The 27,387-nt window shown below is 42.9% G+C and overlaps 1 protein-coding gene across 3 annotated transcripts; it reads right to left on the bottom strand.

Annotated features, from left to right (window-relative positions):
- Positions 1 to 6: 6 nt before the first annotated feature.
- On the bottom strand, positions 7 to 27,387 carry THSD1 (thrombospondin type 1 domain containing 1). Of its 3 annotated transcripts, XM_083855947.1 has the most exons (5): positions 27,195 to 27,387; positions 21,293 to 21,431; positions 15,005 to 15,970; positions 6,729 to 6,887; positions 7 to 2,466 (listed from the first exon to the last, which is right to left on the bottom strand). In XM_083855947.1, the coding sequence occupies exons 2-5, from the start codon at positions 21,348 to 21,350 to the stop codon at positions 1,091 to 1,093; spliced, it is 2,559 nt and encodes an 852-aa protein (XP_083712073.1). In that variant the 5' UTR covers positions 21,351 to 21,431; positions 27,195 to 27,387; the 3' UTR covers positions 7 to 1,090. The 3 variants fall into 3 exon arrangements, with proteins under 3 accessions (XP_083712073.1, XP_083712072.1, XP_083712074.1); XM_083855946.1 differs by lacking the exon at positions 27,195 to 27,387 and having other exon boundaries at positions 21,293 to 21,629; XM_083855948.1 differs by lacking the exons at positions 6,729 to 6,887; positions 27,195 to 27,387 and having other exon boundaries at positions 21,293 to 21,629.

The following is a 27,387-nucleotide window of genomic DNA, read 5'->3' as shown; positions in this document are numbered from 1 at the left end:
GAGTGTTCAAAAGGTGTGTGGATGTGGCAGTTAAGGAATATGGTTTAGAGGTGAACACAGTGGTGTGATTTCAGAGGTCTTTCCCAACATAAATGATTCTATAAGATTCTCTGTGAATCACCAGATATTGTCAAGTCATTTTAATTTTTGTTCCTAAAACAGGTATTAATCAAATAATCTTGCTGTTTGCTGGTTTTGTTCATAATTTATTTTGAGCTTGCCATAGTAGTATTATTGTCAATATATTTACATTTAAAATTTTAATAAAGGAAAGGATGACCATGGAAAGGATGCATAATTCAACAGTTCTCTCACTGCTTTTTACAGGTAACATGCTGCGATAACATTTCTGTGAGGACTAAAATCTGATCATCTGTTTTCTTTGCCTTCCCTGTAGCATGCCTTCTGTACTAATTTCCTGCAAATATTTGTACATTGTTCTCTTGATATAAATATTAACAGTAAGAAAATACCAAAGTGAATGACGAAAATGCCTTCTCAATTTTAAATTCACTCAAGTATTCAGCATCAGTTGTTTGCACTTTCATGCAACCAGCTAAAAACCCCCCACCATATGAGTTATTTGAGCAACAATGACGAATCAACCCAGTTCACTGATGACTATCAGAAAAAATTATGAAAACTGCCCACAGCTTGAGCTTTGTGCTTTCTATGGGAAATGATTTACGAATCGGGGCAGATGGCTGAGGGTGTTGGACAGTGGATGCATCAGTATCTCAGTCTACCAGGACACAGCCCACAAGGTGGGAAATGTCAGTGGCACTCATGCACAAAACATGACTGCTTTACACAATAAAATCGATTGGCTATTCCTGCGCCACACCTAAACTAACACGTTCTTTCCCAGGGTACTTTGTGTGTCTTCTGCACACATACATAAAAATAATTATATGAAAGCATTTTTCAGTAATTAGAAAGGAATATGTTCCCACAAGCCAGACCTGGGGCATTATTCTCTCCTGCTATGTGTGAAAGTAACATGATTCCTGCTCTTTCTTCCACCAGAAGCCAACTGATCCCGCAGATCCTCTCCCACGCACACCACTCCTGCAGGGCCATAATGAGTCACTCAGATCACCAGCTTCTCGATGCTCAGAGTACTCGTTTCATCTTCTTCATTTGAGCCAAAATACCCAGGGAGGTCGATCATCTGCTGCTCTGCCTCTGTTAAGCCAAAAGTAGAATTGTCATAAAAGGCGAACTCAGGGTCCAAGGGGAAGCTCTGGCATTTATCCCTTCGATACTGGGCAGGGCTGACACTTAGGCCTCTCTGGGAATTATCTTTGCCATTTAAGCCTGTTTCTTTCCGCCACACACCTTTGGGATTAGGTGAAGGGCCCCTCTTACTTCGGCTGGGCTCAGGCTTCTCAGCTGCCTTCTCCTGACCAGCAGGCTGGCGGTCCATGATCGGGTCCAGCTTCCTCACCGGGGGACCTGCCCTGTGGTGGGGCTTTGTGCCATGGCCCTGTAGTTCACTCCCCAGCACAGTGCTGTGGGGCTGATCCAGCTTTTCACAGCCTGGATTAGTGTTTCTTGATTTTGGCCGTGTCCTCTCCTCCAGACCCTGGTCCCATGTCCTGGTCCTGGAGCTGTAGAGAGGAGTCTGTCGGGGTGTGAGAGTGGACATGCTTCTCTCTCTGAAAGGCCTGGCCTTTTTAGTTTCATGGAAACTGGCTGTTCTTCTGAACTGCGAGTTTCTGTGACAGCCCCTCTCAGGCAAGTCCACCCTGTTATCCTGGTGCTTGAAATGACCTCTTCTTACCAAGGTTTGGGTAGGGCTCATTGCAGGATTAGCCTGTGAGAATGGAAAATCCAGCCTAGGGTGAGAGCCTTCTCCCAGGAACTTGGGCTGACTGGTTGGCTGGTCCAGAAATGGAGATTTGATCCGAAATTTGTTTCCCCCTGCCTCCTCTTGGTTCTCCCCACTCATGGGAAGCATCGTGGTGGCACCAAGAACCGTGTCTGTGAGAGGGTTCTGAGAGACATGGTACACCTTAGTGGTCTCTGTCAGGCCTTTCTTCTTCATCTCTTTCAGCTGCTGCTGTGCCAGGCGGTAGCTGAAAATTGGAGGGATTATTTTTTGGGCATTTGGCTGAAAGTTTTCACTTCCAGAGACATCATCTTCTTGGGCAAATTGGAGGCTTCGCCTGTAGGTTAGGGGAATGTTAACAGGGGCATCCCCTCCTTCAGCAAAGCTGTCCCGTTGCTTGTTGCCTTGGCAAATGTTCTCCTCGTCTGAGTTTTTCCGGAAGCCAGGGGAATGGACGGAGTTCCGTCGGACAGCAGTGCTGCATTTCTGAGCTCTGCAGAGCTTCCTCCAGAGGGTGATAAGAACAGTGGCAAAGATGATGAACAAGCACAGTGAGATACCTGTGATGGTAACTATATTATTTGCTTTCTGGTCCTCTCCTGGCTGAACAGAAGGTGGGGTGGGAGGCTGGACAGCTGTAAGAAAGAGCACACACCTCTGTCAGAGTTGCACTGGAGGCAGTATTTCAGTATTTGAGGATGGATACTTCACTACCAAGGAAAGTAAGCCATTAATACAGTACAGGAAGTTGTCTGCCATTAAAATTTGCTCATTGGAGATGACTTACTACATGATGCCTTCAAACTGGCACAAACATCAATTTACTTTAAACCAAGGCTCCCACAGACCTTTTAAATGTAATTACTATTTTTTCCTGCTCTGCCATTTCCATAAAGTATTCCTAAATATCTGTAAAAAGGAGGAATTCTGTTTGCCTTTCTTTATGAAATACATTTATATTCCCTGTTGAAAAGTGACATAAAGGGGGCAAAAATAATTCAACCCAGGCTAGTACTTCAGGTATCACTTGAAAACTATTTTAAGGAGAGCTTAAGTGGGTGTGAGAATTGAAATGAGTTTGAAGAGAAAGGCAGCGTCAGGAGAGGCAATGTAACTTCTAAGCAGTCGTCTCAGGATGCTTCTACCACTATCTGGTGCCATAGTCCCAGAGGACAAAACCTTCCCATGCCACAGAAAACTTTCAACCAAAAGTTCCATTGCTCTTTCTCCAGCATTCTACTATTGACACCCTTCTATTGTGGACTGGAGATGGGACTTGAGAAAGGGAAGAATATTCTGCAAACCTTTCTTCACTAAGAGGATAATTAGCCACTGGGACAGGCACCATAGGGAAGTCATCATGGCCAGAATTCACAGACTGTCTGAACGATGCTCTCAGTCTTACGGTTTAGCTTTAGTAGTCCTGGGGGTCAAGGAGTTGGACTCAATGATCCTTATGGGCCACTTCCAATTTGAGATATTCTATGATTCTAACCTGTAATGCGACAATCTCAGAGCTGTCCAGAGCACTGTTTAAACCTGTCACTTGCCCATTCCACCATATTACAGATGGCTGAACCAATGACAAATTGGGCAATCTTGAGCAGAATACAGCATGGTTGAAAGTGGATTAATTGGTCCAGTAGCTAATTTTAGTATCTGTTAGCACTGCCCAAATTCTTCTCATCAGACATCAGCTCCATAAAGCCATGAAGATTTTTCTGGAGGACAGGACTGGTTAGCTGCAGTTGGCAAGAGCTGGCCATGAAATTTTAAGCTCAGATGAAACCACCAAACAACCCTACCCTAGTCTCTAGTTTTATCCAGAACCCAAAGCCTTCCATCAGACTGATAGACAGCCAGCTGTAAGACTTGGCAGGTGCTCCTGCCTGCGCCACAGTGACTTGCCATGAATAGGAAATGTGACTGCAGAATAACAAGAACTGGACACCATGTACTTCCCATAATTCAGGAGAACACACACTCAACAGCAAGCTGGTAGTGCAGCTGTTAGGTGGGCAGGATGCACAAATGCACTGATTAACATAGGCCAGAATGTCTCGGGCTGCTACAGAACAGACATGCAGGGTGCTGGGCTGGGAAGGAGATCCACTTCCCTACTTCAGGGTTACCTAACAATCCCAAGTCCTCTAAAACTTGCATTCACCCCAATGCTCCTGTGTCAGAGCCTGGAGCACTGCTGTTCTGGACACCTGAGTAGGGAGTGAACAAGTTGACCTCAGGGAAGCAGCATTTGCTCTGTTCAGCACCATTGCAGCAGAGAATTCATTCATTTCTCATCCTCCTCTTAGTCATGTTTGCTTATGGATATCTTCCAAATACTCCATTCTCTATCTGTAATGCACGCTGCGCTGCATTGTTTGGGGTACAGAGCTAACAGCAAGGAACTGCAAGCTTCCAAACAGGACTAGGTCCCTATGGTTTGCTCCTCCCTGCACCTCATTGGCCCCTGCACCGCGTGCTGGCCTTGCTCATTCAGCCATTTGCTCCATCTGCTGGACTGTAGAGTTACGCTGGAAACAAAACCTGTCTGCTTCTAAAAGCTGCAGGCAGCCGGAGTGGGAAGGGTGAGAGTGACACTCCCAGCTTGAGATCAGGCAGTGGATGAACACTGTAAAGTCACAGTGTCAAATCACCTCTTGAGCAAACTGAGATTCAATGGGATGAAATCAAGTATGTGATTCTGTAAAGGAAGCTGCCCCATGTGGGAGCAGGAGGATTAGAAACCATGTGCAAGACAGAAGCGAGGTATTTCCTCCAGATGATCCCACAGCAATGGGTGCAGATGCAGGCTTCCTTTGCCTCTGTGCTCTCTATGTATTAACACACTTTATCAGCCCAGAGATTTCACTGGAATCTGGGGATTGTCCAGACCTACTGAGTCCAACCAGACTGCCACAGGTGTGTGCAGAGTGCATGCACAGGATGGCTGGAAACCATCATATACCTTTTACAGCTGCACACCTGCACGGGAGGACTGATCCCTCTCAGAAGCACCAGCAGACTGTCACCTCCATGCAAGCAAAGCAAGGTCCACACACAAATCGTGTTTCCAGCACATGCTCTAGAGGGAACCCCTCCAGTGAGCTCCCTGCACCAGGACTGCTCTCTGAGCTTGAGGTGGGGAGTGAAACTGGCTCGCAAGGAGCCAAACCAAATTATATACTTACAGACATACCTCTCCAGCAGATAGACAGGAGGCATGGGATAGCACATCTCAACAGCAGCTTTGGAAAAACACTATCAACTCCACGGCATTTTGGTGGTGGAATTATTGCCCACAGCAGCCTCAGAGTCTGGCATAGAGAAGACAACTAGAGCAGAGCTGGTTTAAGCTGGGGGCCCAAAGCATCTGAGTTGTTCCTCTCTGCTTTCACTCACTGCTTTACTAAATAAGCAAACCTACATGGCCAGCATTTTCAAGTCATTAAAAATATTAGACCTGTTAAAACATTCCCTGTTTTAAAACAGTGCTTAACAGTGCTTAACATTCCCAATGTTTAAACAGTGCTTCATGAACACTGACAACATGCAATATCTGGCTTGATGGAATATAGTTAGTAGTTTCCGTTCACCCAAACTATTGTTAAATATAACCCCTTTCCTGCAGTGTTCCACAACACATTTCAGTCCTGCCTGTAAACTTCTGTGGCCTTCATCCTCTGACACCTTGAAGCTGGTTCAAGTCAACACTTCCATTAAAAACATAATCCTCCCCTCTTCCTGCTCCAGCTGCACATTTCTCCCCCTGCTGTCCTTTCCTTTTCAGTGGCACAAGCACCACAGTGGCCATGTGCTAAACAACTCCCCACATCCCCAAACTGTCCATTCTTTAGCTGCCTCCATTCCAGTTCTACACACTCCACTTTTGCACGCAGAAAGAAGTTCCTGCAAGCAGCCAAAGCAAGGAATAAGGCACTGGTCACTTTGTAATAGCTTAAAATATCTGTTAAATTATAGTCTGAGATCCTAGGAGCCTGCACAGTTCCTGGGCATCTTTCCTTCCCTAATTCACCTGTGGCACCTGTGGGACACAAAGATACTGGAGCTTGCAGATCATCTTTCTGGTCTCTGTGGTCCCTTGGCATCAACATGCTCCTTTTCAGCAGGGAGTTTGCAAGAAGCAAAAGTTTTGCAGAGACTGACCACCAGCACCCTGCTAAAAGAGGGCACTTCTCATGCCCCTCAATGGTGGCTGTCAGCATCCAACTATGGTGCTGGCACAGCCTCATCCAGCCTCACTGGGGCTGTGTGGCTGCTGTAATCCACCTATCATCTTACAGAAGGCTCAGATCTCTTGCATCTGCACCTACTTGCCAGCAGTGGCCAGTTGTTACCAATAGGTAAGGGTTTATAAAGGCTTTATAAAGCCTTACCTATCAGTAACAGCCAGCCTGCCCTGTCACAGGACAGCAGCAGTGGCAGCTGGAGCAGGGGGAGACCTGGCAGTGCCACCTCAAAAAACTCACAGAATGGCAACCTCACACCACAGGTCTCAGCTGGAACCAGCACCCTTTTTAAACCGACTTTAACTGTTTAATAGGTTTCCACTGGAGTCTTTGACTTTCACTACTGAACATGTTTTGATAGCCCCAAGATCTTTCTTTCAGAACTTCTCCACTCCCTGACCATCCTGAAGATTTTAAACTGCTTCCATTGCACCCATGGCATTCAGAAATATTATACCTTGGAGCCCTATCTCCAGTGTCCCACAGTCAAATGCACAGAGGCTCCTGCCCTACTCCATCAACCCCAGGAATGTGACAGTCCCCCCAAATGAGTATGACTGAAAGAGAGATGGGATGTTTTCATTTTACACTTTGCTTTTGCCAGGGCGGTCACACCACCCAGGGAAGAGGACAGCAGAGCTACCTACAGGCACACTCCTCCAGCGAGCACAGGGAAGTCTCCCTCGGCGATCCAGCGCAGCCGGGTTTGGCTGGAGAGGAGGTGAGGCACTCTCGGAAGCGCTCCCGGATTCCATCCCCACAGGTGACACTGCACGGGCTCCAGGGCTGCCACCGGCTCCACGTTTCTACAAATACACAAGCTCACAGCAATGAGGAACATGTCTGCCTCTTTACCTTTAAAGGCACAGCCATTTGTCCTCTTTTTGAGAAAAATAGCAATAAATAACCAAACAATGCAAACAGCAAGATCAAAAAAGCAAGTGGCATCCAGGGATGAGCCAAAGCTTCCACTTGTTTTCCTTTTCTCACCCCAGTGTCAGCCTGCAACACAGTGGCTAGTTCCAGGTTCTGCCTGGAACAACAACAAAAGGAAATGAATCCACAGATCTTTGAAGTGGGGCGGTAATTTATATATTAATCCAATTCCTGCCTGACAAACAGTGCTTTTACAGCAGGATAACTTGATTGACTGAAGTACAGTTACTGCTGATTTGGATGACTGTGACAGGATGATAAGCCTACAAGGCCTAATGAAATGGCAACATTGGTTTACTCTTTATTTTCTTCTCAGCACACAAGTGTGTTATTGAATTATTCATCTGATAGCTTACAGGTCCCTATTGTTTTATTGCTTATGTTTAGACAATTAACCCACAATGAAATTTTGCATGTTCATTTATTTATTTTAAGTGGAGGCAGACTCAGGTTCTAACGGTACATTATAATTTTTTAACGTGTAATAAAATCTCCCTTTTCTTAGACAACATCCTCATCCTATGATCTCCACATTAGAGCTTTACAGCAGTGGGAACCCAGAGAGAGAAAATAGAACCATTCCTGCCCCTATCTGACAGCTGTGACACCGAGGCAGGGCCACAACTTTAAATTCCAAACTAATGCATGAGTTCAGGTACAATCTTAAAAGATCCCCTGGGGATGCTCCTATGGGTCAGATGACTCTGACAGAAAGAAGAAGAACAGACTACTTAACTCCATTTCACTGCTCGTAGATAAAGTAGAAAAACCCCTAAATGATTTTTTTTAAAAAGTAGACCAGGGTAAAGTTTGCTCTTTTAGATAACTTATGGTGTTGATACTGCCAACACAAGCCATGATTTTTAGTTTTTTTACTGCTGCTAGCATGCCCTGAGCCCTTAACCAAGTTATGATGTCGAAGCACTAGAGTGTTGCATGACTGAAAATAGCTTTATGATTTCATGTTTTATTGGTTGCTGTATTGTTCCTAGTGTGTTATTATTTTAAAATGTCTCTAAAAAGAATAAATACAGCTGTGTTTCAATAAAGATGAAATTGTAACTGCTTTGGGCTCTGTCCTACACAGTTTTGTGAGCATGTCAGCATTAATGTGAGCACTCTAAGAGGACCAGTGGCTGCCCTCCCAGTGCAGGTCCTCACCTGCACTGCAGGATGGGGCCTCAGAGTTTGAGCTTACACTTGTGTGCTGCCAGTCACGGCTGCAGAGCGTGTGTGGGCACACACTCACACACATCTGTGTGCCTGCATGTCCCAGGACATCTGCCTGGCCTAATGCAGAGGAGAGATGGGCATGGCAAGACACCCTGATGCTGCTGTGGTTCCAAGCCCATACAACATCAAGTGACCACCCCAGCTGTTTGTCACCATCTCCACCTCAATACTGCAACATCCAGGATCCCAGGCTGTATTTCACTTCATGTTCTTCATGGACCTCTCTGCCTTCACCCCTCTGTCTCTGGAGCTGGTGAAGAGCCCAAAGGCAGGCTGAGCTTTCAGACTCCTCCTTCACTTTGCAGCCATGTCAATTCCTAGTGAAGTGCAAAATGGAGCAATTGTATGGTGTCAAGGGAAAAGAGAATCAGAGGATGCCAAGAAGCAGGTAACTGAGGCAGTTTGTTGGGATAAGGAGCCCCACAAAGGTACAGACCATGGACAGTTTGCAAAACCACATCAGTTAGCAAGCAAAGATATTACTGAGAGCAGGAAGAAAAAATGTTCATAATCAATAGTCAGTCAAGGGCTCATTGATACCTTCTGAAAAAGACTTCATGATGTCACAGTATCATATATATCATAGTATGTCACAACAGTTTTCTTCATATCAGGTTCATGAAGAACTTTAGCAGTGATCCTCACCACTGGCAGAGGGACTAGTTGAAGGAGCTGCCTCCTTGTAGACCTAGAGACTCTTTGTGTGAGCAGCTTGGTGAGTTCCTGTCATAATTTCCAGTGCGTGAGCTAACTTGTTTCCCTCTCTCCACATTTCCTGCTCATTTAAACTTCTGTTAATTAAAGTCAGAAGCAGAGCCAGACTCAGAAAGGTTCTGGTTGCCTCCAGTGCTAACACTGGTGATAGTGGAGAGTGCTCAACAGTCTCCACATTGATGTCTGTGGGTTTCAACACACAAAAACATTTATGACGAGTAATTTTCCAACACTGACATCAAACCTAAGATGTGCCCATTGCTCCAGGACACTTTTCACTGACTTGGACTTTGGATAAAGATATAGAGTTCCTTAGCAAAAACGCTTGGCATCCATAGCTTTGGGGCTAAGAAATGTGCCTTAAACAGCAGGAGAGCAAGAAATGTTCCAGCTCCCATGAAAGATGGGAGATTTAAACTCCTGCATCTTGCTCTGCAATCCTCTGCAGTTACCAGAATGTAAAAGAAAATGAAGCACAGTTTATTCTCCCCCAAGGAAATGAAATGATTAACCTTCATTTAAGACAAACAGATTGAAAGTGCCAGGGGAAAAACCAGAAGGTATGCACTGCAAACTAGCTCTAATAAGCGTGAGGTTTCTTCACACACAATTGAGGAATCAATTATCAACGTGAAGACATCTAACTGATGAGTTATTTTGAAATAGCTGACAGTTGGCAGATCTGCCAACATGAAAGATAAATGCAATTAACTGTGTTAATTATTGCTCTGCATAAATTTCTCCCCTCAGATTTCCATGTTCACAAGATTTTGTGCATGCATTGCTGTCCATCAGCACAGACAGCAAGGGACACCCAGCATCATCCTTCCAGCCTGACACACATGACAGTCCTGAACACTTCAGCCAGGCTAGTGGTGTGGGACAAAATCATGAATTACTGACATATTCATGTAAATATCTATGCTAGCCTAGGGGATTGCAGGATATTTTTGGAAGCTGAGATCAGTTTTTAGGTCCTGAGAATGTATTTACACACATTGTATCAGTGTTTAGAAAAGACCTTGGCAAACAACCTCTCACCCTTCCATGGAAATGAAGCCTGGGTGCACTGAAATGGTGGCATGTTCCAATAGGTTACTAATTTGGACAATGAAAGGACAAGGATCCCTTTGAAGAAAGAAATCCTAGACTCTGGGAAAATTAGAGTCTTTTCCCCACAAACAGGCATTGTTAAGAAATGGGGAGGCACAGCCTAAAAATAATTCTTTTCCAGAAGCTGAGTCTGTGAGTGACTCTGTAAAACCTCATCTATTCCTAATGTGTCAAGATGAAGCATTTACTGACACAGGAAAAGTGGATGGGGTACAAACCAGCCCTGGCATACCCAGATCCCCTGCATATCCCTGTTTCTAAACAAACACCCAACCCAGGTACAGATTCAGGCAACAGAGGTAATTGGTTCCCAGACTTTCCTACCAACAAGCAGATCTGATTCACAGAATCCTATTCAGGAAGCAAAAAATTGACAGAAATTGTACATCCTTGCCTGACCTCTAGATGCTCCATTTACTCCTCTCCTCCCTTACTGACCACTTTTCTCTTCAGAAGGTCTTCCCATACCTTCCTCTTTCCCTTTTCAGGCAACAGCTGTTTTTCTTATGGCCTGCCAACATCCCAATAGCTTTTTTTTGACAGCTAGCAAAAGTCAGATGAACAAAATTCATTTGTGCTGTAGGCAACTGCAAGTGACTTCACTGTAAGTCACACTAAAATTGAAATTGGTCTCCGGAGTGTAACTAAGAACTGGAAGAGAAAGTTAATTAACACCAGAAAAAAAAAAAAAAAAAAGAAAGAAAAAAAAAAAACCCAAAACAAAACAAAACAAAACAAAACAAAACAAAACAAAACAAAACAAAAAAAAACACAAAAAAACACAAAACAACAACAACAACAACAACAACAACAACAACAACAACAACAACAAAAAAAAAAAAAAAAAAAAAAAAAAAAAAAAAAAAAAAAACACCAAAAAAAACCCAACCAACACAAAAACCCACCTTTTTGGTTTTTTCTATGCTTTGACATTACTGATTAATATTATCAGTCTTGACCTGAATGTTTCAAGCAGGATACAGGTTAGAACATGGTTAGAACCTTCTAAAGACAGCAGAAGTCTCACTGCTGGGAACACTTAAATCCCAGATGAACAAAGCATAGGATTAAGTACAGAAAAGAATGAGCCTGCAATGCATCTGCTGCTGGATAAGATGATCCAACAGAGTTTCCTACCTCAGACATCCCAATAATCCAGTCAAATGCTGGGGAAAAAATGAGCTGCACATTCCCCTGTGAAACAGTGAAGAGACCATCAAGATGAATGAAGTGACTCACATCTCACTGTTAAATTTTTTCACAGATTCTCCAGTTAGGGTCTACAGAAAACTGCACAAGTGCTGTCTCACAATTAATGGATGTCTTCCCCACCTTGAATAGATATATTCACAGTCTTGGATAGCATAAGTTTTTTGTGACACTTATCTGAAGCTGATGGCCTGGGCTCGAAGAGCTGCTGACCTGGCCCACTCAGGGCCACCGGGAGCTTTCTCCTTCCTACTCCAAGCACGAGTCAGATTCCTGTTCCAAAAGGCTGTACTAAACTTGGCCTGAATGAGGAGTAAAGAGCAGGATCAACAAAGCATCAGGAATATAACTCATGTCTGATTTATGGAAAATATATGTGGCAAAATCAAATTTTATCTCATCATCTGTGGTTTGGATGAAGATCATTTTAATGATTTAGGAACTTTGACCTTTTACAACACAATATCTCTGCTTCATAACAATAGAGCATATGCTAAATGAAGTAAGAACTGGCTGAGTGACAGATTGGATATGCAACTGTCAACAGAAAACCATCACCGAGTGAGAATGCATTTGGAGAGATTCCAAAGGGATTAGTATAAGGCTCAGTGGTTCCCTAGTTGACATGAAAACAAATATAAACCATTACTGAGAAAATATGTTGCTCCTGTAATGACATAAGCAGATAGTGCAGTTATATGGAACAACATTGGGTACTTGGTAAGTTAGGATAATTAAAGGAAAATAGATCCTAAATCAGCAAAGTGAAAAATGTAGGAAGAAGGAAGGAAAATTGTACCTGCAGGATGGTAGACTCCCTACTGAAATAGCTCAGGAGGAGTTTATAGGGCAAAAGCTGAGGAAAATTGCATAACACAATCAGTGGAATGAAAGCAGAGGCAGGGACAGGGAGAGTGCTACTGATCAAGCAGCATCAGTGAGATGGATGACTGAATGCGGCACACAAAGCTGGTACCCTGGTTGCCAAATAAACACGAGTGTTTAAAATAACAAAAAGAGAACCAAACAGAATCAGTGAATTAATCAAATCCTGAAGAAAATTAGTTCCAATTAAAGACTCAATCTTTTCAGTTTATTAAAAAGAACTCTGAGAAATTCTGGTAGAATTGAGATGACCTGGATGTGCAAATGTCTTTGTGAAGCAAAGACAGTAGATAGGAAACAGCTATCTACTGCTGCTATCAGCAGCATTCAAAGGATGAAGCTAGATTAGCTTTAGTTATGAAGCACACAAAGATTCCCTTTTCAAAAGAACAAATAAATCAGAGCATAGTATTGAGAGAAATTACCAGAAAAGTCTGTTTTGTGGTGTCTTCAGCAGAAGACTGGATAACTCTCTGGAGGGTAAGTGGCAGTCAGATGCAAAGACTAGCTGTGGGGCTCAGCACCAGGGTAACTGAATGAAAAATGATGGCCCACACTGCACAGGAGCCCAAACTAGAGATTTATCACATCTCCTTGCCTTAAACTTCAGGAAGTCCTGAAGCATGCTGTACACAATCAGCTATCAGGGTCTGCTGTAAGCAGGGCACCTCACAGTGCCCTGCAGCAGCGTGGAAGGGCTCAGGAGAATTACTTCCAAAGGAGTCAGGAGGCTGATGGCCAGCACAGGCAGTGCAGGTTCGCTCTGTCTGTCGTGGCTTCAGGCTGATGTGCCCCTCCCAGAACACCCCGCTCCTTTCAAACGCTGCCTGCAGGCTTTGAAGTCTCACAGATACAGGCACAAAGTCAGACGTGCTGCAGTCTAATTAATTTCAGGTTGACATTTTATTTACGATTACATGGTGTGGCTTCGCTTTCATCAGCTTTGTAGATGTGATACTCTTAACTTGGCAGCTATTGACCTACCTCTGCTCTTCAAGAGGCATAGCCTGATTCTTTTGAATGTGGTTGTAAGGATGGGGCTACTGAGGAGCCCAGGGAAAGAGAACAGACTGCAGGGAACCATTGCTTAATGTAGATCTCATCAATTAAAACAGTTAAATATTGGGCACAGAATCATATCTATATCATATGCTAGTGATTTATCTGTCAGGGTAATTATCTAGATCATATCAGTGTAACATACCACCCAGGTATAGATGACAAACTAAAATTCTGTCTTCCTTTTTCCTTGAGAATTACCTCCATTCAGAAAATAATATGCTTTCATTTTTAGGTAGACTTTCTTATGCCAAAGGAAGAGAGGGAGTGCCAATAGAGAATGCAGATGGGAAGTTAAGATGAAGAGAACTACGCACTGGGTTTGGAATGTGTTGAAAATAGAGGCCATTTTTAGTACAGAGAGTTAATTAAATAGCTAACAGTTTTAGAATTTGTGAAATAGCACAAAGTAAGACCACATGATGCTAGGAACCTCATTAAGGTAGGCTGTGTCTGGGACTGTGTGCTCTGGAGCATGTCTTACACTTCTGGTCTCCTCATGATCCCTCTCAGATACCTGTCCATGAAGCACAACAGCCATTTTTTGGCTAGAGTTCCTGCAGTTTATTTTCAGTGGAATCGAGGCTAGGAGGTGAGGAAAATTATGCACATCTTAAACCCTTCAATCCAAACTCTTTGAAGTGTGCAGTTGGAAAAGACTAATTCCTTACCTATAGACACAAGCCTGCTTCAAACAAGAATATTTACCTTCCAGGGTGTAGCAATGCAACCTAACCCAACCCAATCCCAATTCCCTCGTGCACATACGGCCCATCCCTCTTTGTGGCTGCCTTCCACAAATGAGTGATGAGAAGGGTATTTGGCTCATCTGCTTCCTCTGCCATGCAACTGTGGTTTGTAGACTGTCAAACCATGGACTGCCACTTCTAATGCTATAGCTGCATAACATATACATGGTTTTGGCTGCTGCCAACCAGCACTCTCTCAAGACCATGACTGATCATGGTCCAAAGCATTATATGGACCACCAACTGTTCCCAGTTGGCAGATTGCACTATTCTAATCTTTCCTATAAGGAAAGGTTTGGTTATATGAATATGGCCCATGATCTGCCAAAAAGCCTCATGGGTCAGAAAATGCACCCAAGTCTGTTCTAAGCAGCAGACACATTTCTTGAAACGTTGCTTAGAAAATCCACCAGCTGTCCGAGTGACACTGCCGTGCCTTTCACTGTAGCCAAATCCTGACTCATCTCACCAGAGTCAGGGCATCTAACAGGTAGGGCTCTAAACTTCTATTCCAAATGGGTACAGAAAAAGACACTTGTGTGAGGATTCAGCCCCTGTATGTTCAACACCCATGAATCACCCTTGCAAGATGCCTCTCAACCAAAAATATACAACTATACAACTATTTAATGTTGGGCCCTGGCCTTTAGACACTCGGATGCAGGTAAGACTAAATCTACCTTCAGAGTCTCCAGTGGGCCAGATCTACTGCAGTAGCTTCTTACCTCACTGAGAAGGACAAGTTTCATTTTTCACCCCAACTACATAGGAACATGATTCAAAATGCCCTAAGCGGTTTTAGTTAGTAGCAACATTAACTTAGTGCAGCCTTAAGCTAGCACAGTGGCACTTGTTATCAAATGTCCAAATGTGTTGTGTATTTCTCTACATAAAAGTCTATCTTGGTCCTACCTGCGTATGACATTACAACTATTTTGTCTGGTGCAACAAACCCAAAATCATTACCCACATTGCCTGGGAAGAGTGCTGATTTTGGCTAAAAGAGGAAAAACATCAGTACAAACCCATATTCCTTTGAATCAGCATACACTCCTTAACTCTTGCTGGAAAATAGCTTCGGTTTGAGAAATTGAGGAGGTCAAAGCAGTATTTGTTCTTCCCCACATCAAACAAGGAGCAGTTAAATTCTGTCCTGTTGTCTCCTGGGTGAAGGATGTTTTCATACAGCCAAGTTGTTCTTTGACTTGAATGCTTGAGAGCCTCTTTATAAACAACAATTTTCCCACTGATAGAAGTGCACGGTGGAGAGATTACGAAGACCTGAACCAAAGTTTTGCATGTGTCTTCTGCTACCACAACCAGTCTGTATCCAAATTTGTGGAGGAGATCTACAGGTCCTATGGAGGCAATGATGGAATGTGTTTCTAACGATTTCAGTAACACAGTGATGTATATTTCTTCACTAACGGGTGGGCAATCAAACTCTACCCACTGGGACCTAGACAGGGGAATTTCTTTGCTAGTTCTAATGCCCAGAGTCTCATCAGAGCTTACTCTTCTGAATTCGTAAAGGGTGCTGGTGAATATCACATCCAATGAAATCACAGTCTTGTTCATGGCACATAACTGCTCATTTGTAAAAAGTCCAACCTGAAGGGAGCTCCCAAGCACCTCTGAACTCCTGTTCAGATCAATGTGAAATACAGGCCATTCTACACGGAGGGTGGACATGCTGCTTCTGCTCCACTGGGCAGCACTGCTGTTGTCACTGGGAGAAACCATTCTGAACAAGAAATCACCAGCACTCTTGAAATGGAAACACTCAAATACCACCGTCCCCTGGGACTGATTTGCTGGAAGCTGTTTTCTTCCAATTATCTCACTGGTGCTGGCATCCAGTAAAAGGATGGACACATGCTCTGCTGTCACATTACCACCACTGTAGTACTGATATTCCACAGACACTGTGTCATTGCTGAAGGCTACATGATCTGGGTGCTCCAAAAGGAGGTTCTCCACTTCACCAAGAACTGAAAGGAAAAGTTCCACAACAGTATTAAGAAACAGACAAGTGATCATTCCTAGGGAAGAAAACAAATATTTTAAAAATGGATATTAAAAGGGGTTCTCAATCTTTTTCAAGTGAACCAGATCACAAAAAAAGAAAAGGTCCTAGCAATAGAAGTTAGAGCTCAACAGCTCTGTTCCATGCAGGGATGTGATTTGGAGCAGCTCAAAGTCCACTGCAGTAATGCATATAGAAAGGTAAAAACAAGTATTTTAAAGCAAACCACAGACCACCCAAAGGATTAACAGAAAATTTAATTTATCAGAATAGATTCTCAAACTTTTCAACTTCTTTCACTTACAGATTTTTAAACTCCACAGAGGCCAGCTGTTTTTCAGCTTCAGCCGTAATTTAGCAAAAAAAGGACAGTGGTTTCTTATACAGACAGATGAAAAATGTCCCCCAAGTTAAACAGAATAGGAAGTCTGCATGATGCTTTTTGAAGCCTTTTCTCTTGCTCTGTCTTATGAATCTTTCATTTTGTTCATTTGCATCGCAGACACTTGAGTGAAAGGGCTGAAAATAACAGTGATGGTGACTGCAGCACTTTTCCTGTCTCAGATGTGGTGCAACATGTCTAAATGACATCATTTCATTATAAATGGCGCAGTCTTTTCAAATTCACTTCTTGCATGACCATGTTTGTGCAAGTTACCAAATTATCCTGAGACATGCTGTAACTAGTGATGATATCTAAAGCAATAAATTGGGAAGATCACATTTCCGTTCTTAGCTCAGCTACCTTCTCTGTGTTGCTTGAACCGTAAGGATTTCAGACACGGAAAGATCATCTGAAAAAATGGGAACTACATACATCTACTATTCCAGATACAGAATGTGCTGTGAGACATCTTTATTTAATTAATTGTCTGGGGAAAGGCTTCTGAGTCTTAGATGGAAGGTGCCATGGAAGTGTAAAACTCCAGTTAAAGCAATCCTTTCATAAGTAGTATCAACTAACAATACTTTGACTTGTTAAATCTGTTACACATGTCTTAAGATTACCTCAAAGAAAGCTTTGCTGGAAAAACACTGCAACTGCCAAGGCAAGCACTCAGCAGTCAGGAGTAGCAGGACTCATCTCACATAATATTAGACGCCTACTACACTAAGCTTCAATTTGAGTTAGTCACCTTGGATTCACTTTCTTCTCAGCAGGAAAAATTTTCAGGAAGAAATTCATCTGACTGGGTACAGACATTTACATCTGGGCGGGGTGCAGTGTGCACTAGAAAAAAAAGAGCCTATTACTTGCCACCAGCTATAACATGTCCTTAAAATAACCAGCTCCAACCACATACATAAAGTCCAAGTAAAGGTGGCACACACAGCCTTACACATATAAATCATACATATACTTTTACATGTATGTACTGTAACTCAAGCCTTTCATTTGCATTTCCACAAGACACTGCTTCATTTGGCAGATGGATGGTGCTCATTACCAGAGTGTTCTTTTGTTCTCATTCTTCTGTTGGTGGTCCTATGTATTATTGACTGCACACCATCCAAAATCTATCCTGATAACACAGAATTATTCATTTCCCCCATGGACTCTTCTATTGTGCTCTTCTGTATTAGTGCATTAGAAATATTAATGACTTTATCCTTCTAAAATCCCTGAAAAATGAGAGGAGGTCACTATTCCTGTTTAGTGTGTTAAGAACCAAGGCACAGGCACAAAGGTAAAAAAGGTCAAGTATCAACTAATTGTGGTGCCATGTGAAAGCCAGAACCTGATTTTAAATACAATGGTCCTTCAGACATCCAAAGCGGGATCCTCTTTGCCGTGGCTGTGGTGAGCACATGGCATCACAGCAAACCTGATCTCAACTTGGACACCCAGAGAGTTAGAGACAAATCCTAAACACGTGTGAAAAATGTCTCTCTGAACTGTCCAGCAACACATGCTCCTTGCTCTTCATGTTTTGGCTCTGTCACGTGTACCTGCCCATATTTTACAGTCCTGTTTCTACCACCATCTGCTTTCACTATCTCTTGGGTATTAGCCTAAATCCATTATTGTTACCACAGTTCTTCAAACTCCTCCCCTCATCTCTTTATCTTATAGCTCTTTCATCTTCTGCTGTTCCTTGGGTCTGCAATTAACTCCAGCACATTCTCACCTTCCTTGCTCAGTGCTAGCATTCCATCAGGGAGCACAAGACAATTGACTCCTGTCTCCAGTAATGTTGGGGAATTCTTGCCCTGTGCTGGAACATGCAGAGTGTTGTACAGGGCTGGCAAGAGGAGCCAGTGGGAGTTGAGGTACATTTGACCCTTTAGAGAATCTCATCACTAAGTCATCTGCAAGGATTTGGTCTGAACCAGATCTAGGCAACTCTTTATAAGGACAGCAGAAAGCATGTCCCAGGCCACTGTGAGCACTCTAACAAAGATGAAGTTCCCCACAGCTGTGTTAGAGTTTCCCAGTGAAATGGCTGTGAGTTGCCAGGGTTTTGTTTCTTTGATAGTGGGCAAAATGATGCATTTCTCTACATGGGAATCAGCTAGATTCAATGTAGCTGAAACATTAAAGGAAATCAGACCATGGCAAAAACCCAGCATGAAAAATTTCAATTTTAAGCTTTAAACTTACAACAAAAACATTCAAGCGATAGCTGTGAAAAGTACTGATGTTTGTACCTACTGCTTTATTGTCCTTCCTCTCTTTTACAACTATCTTGACCCTCTTGCACTGTTTTTTATTTGGAATGGCTGAGATGAGGAGCAACACCACTCTGTATGTTGGGAGGAAGGACAGGAGGGAGGGCAGGGCTCTGCTGTGGAGCAGTCCATCAACCCTAAGTGCAGATCACTCAGGAAGTGAAGAAAGTGAGCATTACTGGAGGATGCTGTTACAGCACTGCAGAGCTCTGGCTGGTGTACCCCAGTTCACAGCATCCTTTCCCTCAGTCTGGTAAATAAGAACTTTGCACTTTTGGCCAGGCCACATAGCAGTTATTCACAATGCTCTGAAAGACACCAGTCAGAAGGAGGAAGCTTCCACTGCAAGCTCCTTCAGCTGCCCTCCAGCCTACTACTACATGCCCATGACTTTGCCACGTGCCAAAGCTTGGCCCCAGTCATTTGAACAGCCAGTCAGGGACATCTTTCAATGCATTTGTATAATTTTTGTTGTCATTACAATGGTCTCCCATTGAAAGAAGTCTGGCTGTGGTACCAATAACCTGCCAGAAGAGTCTTTGTAAGAATTTACACTTTAAATATTAAAAGAAAAGTCCTTGTTTTCACTGAAGAGCAAGAAGAAATACTTGAGGGTGCTATTCAGATAGTTATTTAAGTGTTTTTAAGCCAGCTTGGGTTGTGCTGTTGGCTTGTCAGCCACCAGTAACACAGAGCTAAGTAGAACAAAAACATCCGTAAAACTGATAAGAAATGAGGATACAGTTTAGTTGGATGTTAGTGCTTTTTATAGCACTTCAGTAATTTTCCAGAGCATACTGGATCACTTAAAAAATAGTCTTAAAAAACAGAGAACTATGTAAGTGAAATTGTTATCTAAAATCAATGTACATAGTAATATTCAAATATATGTATATGCAGAACTGTTTGAAAGCAATTTTCTGAATTATGGGCTGCCCTTTCATTGGAAATAAGGTGAAAGTTGATGCACCTAAAGTTTGCGGCAGAGATTTAGCTCATTAACTGCACCTTGTAATTACTTGCTATGCCACGCCCTATAAAGTTCATGAATAATAGCTTTTACCCCTGAGTCAACCAGTTGTGAACATCCACAGGACTGGCTCACCAAGAACCTGTGGATATTTCAATCATTCATCTCACATCTTGGCTTCAGTGAATTTAATACTTACCCATCACTGTGTTACTCACTCAGTGCAGTGTTTCTACCTGGGCTGGTTAGCTGTCTTATTAAAAGAAGAAATGGTGCTAAAAGCCATAGACAAGAGTCTTTACTTCTACTAGAAGCAAGTTCATCTAAAAGACAGCAATTCTAGGTTCTCTACATTTTTTAGGGATCCCTTGCTCTGCAGCAGAGATGGAGGATGCACAGAGGAATGAGCAGCATACTTACTATTCAGTCATTACTTAAAATCAGATTTTTCTCACTTATGCAAGGACAGCAAACTGCATACATTTTTCTCTGTTTCTCTCTTTTGTAAGAGATCTTCAGCTGTTTGATGCAAGAACTACCTGCTACAGCTCATTCCATAAGTGGGGATTAACCATTTCTTTTCCCATGTTTTCCACATTGTACTTATTTCTGCAGTGCACAGCTTAATCCTTCAGCATGGTTTAACAATGTACTGCAGCTGTCAAAACAAAGCTGGCTTTTAAACTAGGAATGAAATTTCCTGAAATATATGAATTGCTTAGGAATTAAGAGTCCCATTTTCAGAATTTCTAATTCACTCTGCAATAAGAAAGTAATTTGCAAACCTACTCCCTTCTTAGTACATTCTTGGAAAGGATAAGTCACCATACATATGATGCCCCTCAGCTTGTAGACATCTTGCAGGTTTCTGACTTGAACTTAGGATGCCTAACTTCCCTCCTTAGCAGCTGATGGTGAGAAGGAGGTGCTTTTTTCATTCTACACATCTCAGTTGCAGATAGGTAAGAGCTGTTTTCAATATGTATGGACTTGTGCATGGACTACTTGAACAAGACTGATTGTCTCTACCTGCCTAATTTTATGTGACTAAGATTGAATGAGTATGAACATCATCCTTTGGCTTCTTATACAATCAGAGGAAAGAACACCTCTGTTGTACTCAGAAGTTCTCTGGGGGGCAGCTTAGATCCATCAGATGGGGGCTCACTCAGCCACAGGAGGTTGGCTGTACTGTACATGCTTACATACAAGCCAACCACCCAGGTTCCTTTCCTAGTAATGTTTTGTGCACGTTTCCACCCATCCTACTATGGATACCTAAACTAGGCCTATCTTCCACAATGTTTATTAAATATTATAAAATACAAGTCTTACAAGAGAGCAGTGTTCCAGTTACTGCTTCTAGCACAGACAGTTCCTTGATGCTCATGGAAATTTGTTAATTTATCTCATTCATCTCTCTGAGCAAATTTATACCAGGAAAGGGTCCTGACACTGATCTAAAGGGGTACCTTATGCAAGCTGCATTTCCCACCTAACTATTGCATAAGATCTAGACTAAATTCTGTGCCTATCAGTGGTGGCTTCTGTAGCATTTCATTTCCACAGACCACCTGGAAACATCACCATTCAAAACCACCTTGTGAACGCACATGACAGTTTTCCCTTGACAGCTCTAATACTCACCATAGTCACAGAGCACTACTAACAATAGATTTGAAAAATCTTTCAACATCTGTTTCATTCTGACCAGTGAGATCCTGGGTCCTTTTACTCCTCATGTCCTTTTTCAGCTCTAAAGTGCCAGCACGTTTTCCAAGAACACCTAAAAGTTAAAAAATTACAGCTGTGTCAACTTTGCTTCATAAAATACAAGACATATCATTAATATGTAAAAACAAAATAAAAAAATAAAGACATAGCATTAATAAGTCTAAAAATTAATAAACTAATAATTAACATTTCTCTCATTTACTTAACAATTACTAATACTGTATCAAATGCATCTGAATAAGCACAGCTACAACTCACTGTACAATAATTTTCCATCTTGAAATACAGCTACTGGAGCCAGAACAACAAAGACAGATAACAACAAATTTATCTTTGCACTGCAGGAACTGCTGCTGTGGATACCTTACATTATGACCAAGGCTCACAATAGCAAAATAATGAGTATTTTATACAAAATATAACTCTGAGCTCAGCACATACCAATACTGGAGATTTATTGCTGGTACACAATTCATATAACTTGTCAACAGCATTCAAGTATGAAAGCAGCTCAGCAGCAAACTACTTTTTTGGTCATCGAACTCCTCTGTTATTCAGGTCTAGTAATACACTTAGTGATCTTACTAGATTTACAAAAGATCTGTAAGTGCCTTTTATGTCATTCTGACTGATCAGATGGAGAAGGTGCTAACTTCCACTTTTTCCTCTGTAATTTTTTAAGTTTACATTTGCTACAGCCTTTGCTAAGCCAATAGAAAGAGACTTCTTTTGGCAAGTTTCCCAGTTTTATGTCCATGTGATTTAAACTAGTCTTTATGAGTCTCGTAACAATTAGATAAAATAGGATGGAAGCACAATGATAGCAGCAAAACCAAACAGTTTCCTTCAGAAACATAAGTAGGAGGGAACCTAAAAAGAAATTATACTTAGAGACCGTTTCAAAATATAAGAATTATTCTCCCAAGTTTCACAGGAGCACCTCTAGGTCAGTGTCACTGTGCTTACCCTCCCACAAACACACAAGAAAGATCTTGATCCATTAAGTTTACAACCTAATTTTATGAGAGAAATCTGGCACTGGAGCAGGCAGAAGTTAGGAATGAGCAAAACTGTAGAGGATAATGGTAAAACATAGGAACCAGGTATGGCAAAAATCATGTATGTCTTTAGGAATCACAAATAAGATATTTCGACAATTACACTGCTTGGCTTGCTGAACTAAGAGGCAGCAGATGTGTTACTTGAAAGCCTTTTGAACTGCTCTCTGTGCCAAGTGGCTGGAGAGAATAATTTCTAAGAAGAGACTAACAGCACAGCCTTGCTCAGTAAAAGCCCATTACAATAATAGCTGCACATATCTGAAAGGAATAATCATCATCTGGCCCAGGAACTTGACAGGGCTCCAGAAAGCATTAGATAGGGACAGCGATACCGCCACCACCCTCAATTTGACTTGATACGCTGTAAATTACAGGAAGACAAACCTTGTGCCTCAGGAGAGGCTGAGGGAGGGCGGCGGGGAGCCAGCCCCCTCCAGGGACAGCCGCTCCCCAACTCCCCCGGCCGCCGGCAGCATCACAGCAGGAACATCATGCCTTGCCTGGACCGTTATTGATCACCAATCAGCTAATCGAAACAAAGAATCAAAGTCGTCCAAAGAAGAAAAATCAAGCTTCATTTAAAAAAAAGATAATTGCGATAGATGTGTTGGCCTCTAGCGTTAACTGCTCAAAGAAAACAGAAGATATGTGGCAGTGCTGTAAACTGCCCTGAAATAAAGTGGGGGGAAATTGATTAGTGTGCCACTACCGTGATTGTGCTGGATGACTTTAATGGGTCCTTTCCACTCCTAGCTTTCCTAGCTGCAGATTCTTCAAATGGCTTTTACAAATACTTCTTTCAGAAAGTCATACACTGATAGATGAAATTCAAATAATCCTAATTTCAGTCTAATGAGCGACACACTGCACAGAGGAAATGAAGTTATGGAAGGGAGAATAAATGTTCAGGAAAAAAGAAAAAAGCCTGTGTAGGAGAGCACTCTCAAAGAAGTTGCCTTACATCTTAATTTGCACATCAGCCCAACCGAGGAAAAACCAGCGTGGTTCATGAGACAGGGCGCCAGCGGGAGGCACAGGGACCAGACCTGACTTCTGTTCCTATTCCTGCCACTGCCAGACATAATGTCAGCAAGCTGCAGCACTAATCTGCTCCCCTCCTTTCCACCCCATTTTTCACGCTCTGTATTTATAGTAAAGACTTTTCAGGACAGAGACTCTTTCTAACCAAGCTTGTGGATGGAGCCCAGCGCCAGAGCCCTTGGGTGTTTCGGTAACACCAATCATTTGTCACACCAAAACCTCCTTCCCACTCACCCTTCCTTCTGCATTATCTTGGCTCGCTTGGGAAAAGATTGCGGCGTGCAGTGCGGGTAACACCCAGGCTGGAACTGGAGTATTTGAAACTGTACCAAAACTAACTTCCAATTAGTGAGATCAGGTACCTCTGGAAGCCTAGCCCGGGGCTACTTCACCCTCTGCACGCTCTGCAGCGACTGGATTGCAGCAGGAGCGCTCCCACCTCACATACATACAGCTACTTCAGGCTACCGGCTGCAGTACACCCCTACCTTTGAAGAAAGCTCCAATTAAAGTGCCCAATGAAGCCTCCCTGAGCTTTTGCACCTTTGATAGCTGATTCCAATAGCACCTCTAAATGCAAGGATTGTCAACCCATTTCTGGTGTAGTTGTGCCCCTGTACTTCTCTCTTTCAGCATAGGTTTGTTCCTTTCCCCTCCTTTACTTTTCCTTCCTTTTGCCTCATCTCAGTTTTGGTCAGGCCTTACACTGACCTCTAAGCTCAGTTCACAATTTCCCCCTCTCCTCTCTGTCTTCTCTTAAGCCAATTTCTTTCTAGATTTCTTCTCATTTTCAGCTCTTCTTCTAAATTCTCCATATATTTTCCCCCTGCTCAAATATTTTTCCTCTTTTCACACTCATATAAAATTTTGCTTTTAGAAGCAGACCATTTAAATGGTTTCTACCCTATTCAGATCTTCTACCTCAAGTTCATTAACTTAATGAGATGAAAAATGATGGAAAGGAGAAGGCTATCAGACTTCAAATAATTGGCTTTTTTAATTTATTGCTCTCGTGGACAACCATGAACTGAGGCTCTATTGTGCGAAATGCAGCAGAAGCACAGCAACATAAAAAGATGCTTTCTTCTTCCAAGAGACAGTGTAATGAGCTGATTGGAAGTGGAAGACTTCTTTTCCAAAGGGAATTTGAAATGACAGATGAGGAGGGCATAAGCCATAAAGCGCTTTGGAAGCGAAGACCAAGAGGCTTGTGTGCAACACAAATGACACGGGAAAACTTCGAGTCCCCGCTCTGCAGCAGATTTCCTGTGCTATCTTGGTCACATCTCTTCGTTTTCCTGTAGCATAGCTCTCCTCTGGAGATGGTATCTCACTATCTGGTATGGGGGCTACAAGAATAAATCCTCATCAGCTGCAAGGTTTGCAGGCACCACAGTGTCACGAACCATGGAAGAGCCGGATATGAAATTTGAAATCGTACTTACAATATTTTCTGCAAATAAGTAACGGAATAGGCTGTAATACTGCCTAGAAAAATCACATATATTAATCTATTTTTAAAAAGTCCCTATTTCCCTACATCACTAAAACCATGAAGTATATTGGGATCATTTTGGTTTTACAAAAAAACCCTGAAATAAACCAAACCAACAAAAAACTCCAGGCCAACTGGATTTATGACTCCTAGTATTTTTGCAGCAGTATCCAAGGCTGCAGCACAGACACGACATTTCAGACACCAGCCACCTTTTCTGAGAGCTGTCACCTGCTGATTTAGCAGTTATCACCTTCACCAACTGCAACAGCACAGCATTCAGTGCCTACTCTCCCTTCATTTGGGAGATGAGAGGTAAATAAGCCTTGTAGTTAAGAAAGGGAAATAATCAGACACTCCATGACCAAGCGTGGAGTTTAATGAGAACACAAATCTATAACAGTCAAAACCTCTGTGCTCTGGACCCTCATTCACACAAAGGAAGTGGCACTGATGGATCCCATATTTTGCCTACTCACAAGTGCCCTCAGTCCTCTTCTTCTTTGCAAATCCCCACCAAGAGCTGAGCCCTGCCCTGCCCTAGCTCCCATCCTCCTTCAGTAACAGGCCTGTTCTTGCTCATCTCGCCCCAGCACAGCCCTGCTCTCTCCTTGTCCTGCCAACCCCACAGCTGCAGGTGAAGGTGGCCCCAGCCATAGCACAGAACCCCCCCTGAATTAGGGCACATGTGAAAGCAAGGGGGGAGAAGGGCTTGGGGAAGGAGTGAGTGTGTGGGGGGGTGGTTTGGTGTCAGGCTGAGGAGTGATCCTTTGGGAAACAATCTGCCCCTGCCCCAAGCATTGCCCCAGGCAGCAGCACCTACCCCAGGCACTCTTGACAGACCCAGCAACCAGCCAGGGTCTGGATATTTATTGGAATTAGGGAGAAAAAAAAAAAATCCATTATAGCTGTACACTAGTAAACATTTTTCAGTTGTATTTGCAACCCCAAATCTGCACAGTTCTGGCTATGTATGACAGGCTGATGGCAAAATAGGCTGCAGACAGAAAAGCCTGAAAGTCCCTAAATCCTCCCTACATTTCACAAGCAGCACTAACAGCAAAAATAAATGTGTATCTGCAGCATTTCCTCAGATTTAAGGATTTCTTCATATTTTATCTGTATGTTGGAAAAGAGATTAATTATTTTCAACCATCGTACGCTTATTGCAATGGGATTAGGCAGCAATTGAAGTGTTACCACCTGCTGGGAATTTCAGAACCACCCATATAATCGCTCCACTTTGAAAGTAAAGAGAGAACACCTCAAACATGCATCACATTTTATCAAAATCTAATCACTGCTGACCAGCCAGAGTGGTCAGGGCCAAAAACATGCCACTTCTTGGAAGATACTGAGTTTAGCCAGGAAAGTGTCTATGTGATGTCTGCCACAGCAGGGGGCTGGAGCTGACATCCTCAAAGGCATCTTTCATTCTTATTTACACATCTGACAATTTCATATTGTTATCAGGTAATGACTTTATTGAAATTATACATCTAAATTCACTAGGCTGAAACCGACAGCACCAGATCCTCTGTGTGCAAGAAAAAACCCAATAATTAGCTGGTAAAGTCTATTTCATTAATATTTGGGATCAGATCTCACAAAATCCTGGGATTTCTCAGCTCCTTTTGATATTAACATAGCAATTCAAGAGCAAGCTGGCCAGCAAAATCTGTCCTTCTAAACCGAAGGGCTGATAATAGACAGAGTATGGGGATTATATTTACTTTGGAAAATGTACAGTGAATATACATTTTTTTATGCATAAAGAGATTTGGGAAGGTGTTTGAGCAATAATAAATAAAGAATGCAAAGAATTAAATACATTAGATGAGAGCTGACGGCATAAGGGAAGGAATGCAGTCATCCATTCCTTCTTCCCCCTTCAGAGTTTCAAAAAAAAAATAAAAATTTTTTATATATATATATATATATGTATACTGTCCACTGTTCCTGGGATTCCCCTTTTGGTGGAGTTTATAATGAAAATCACCGTATGGAGAACATACATGGCACAGCTGATACAATCAGAAGTTTGTTAGAGAAGCAGGTCTAAGACACCATGAAGTATCAGTATTAAAAAGAGAACTGGTAACCTTTCTCCTATGCTTTACCCTGAGTTCGCCGTGTGCTCACACGGTTTCGACTGGTCTAGCGGCTGATATAAGGCAGAAATCCCCAAACACACAAAAAGCACTATAATCGTTCCTACCTATCGCGGAGCCGGGTGAGGAGCCCGGGCAGTCGCTCCGGCCCTGGGAGAGCCCCGGGGCTCCCCCGCTGCCTCCGGGACAGAGCCACCCCAGGGCACACCAGGGCAGGGGCAAGCCCGGGACCTGCCGGCACACGGGTGTTTTAAACCCCTCCAGGACCGCGCGTCGCGGCCATCCCGGCGCGATCCCGGC

This window comes from Zosterops lateralis, assembly GCF_965231275.1.
Source record: "Zosterops lateralis genome assembly, chromosome: 2".
Taxonomy (NCBI): Eukaryota; Metazoa; Chordata; class Aves; order Passeriformes; family Zosteropidae; genus Zosterops; species Zosterops lateralis.
Note: the sequence above shows the minus strand (reverse complement) of the source record. Positions and strands in the feature narration are given on the sequence as shown.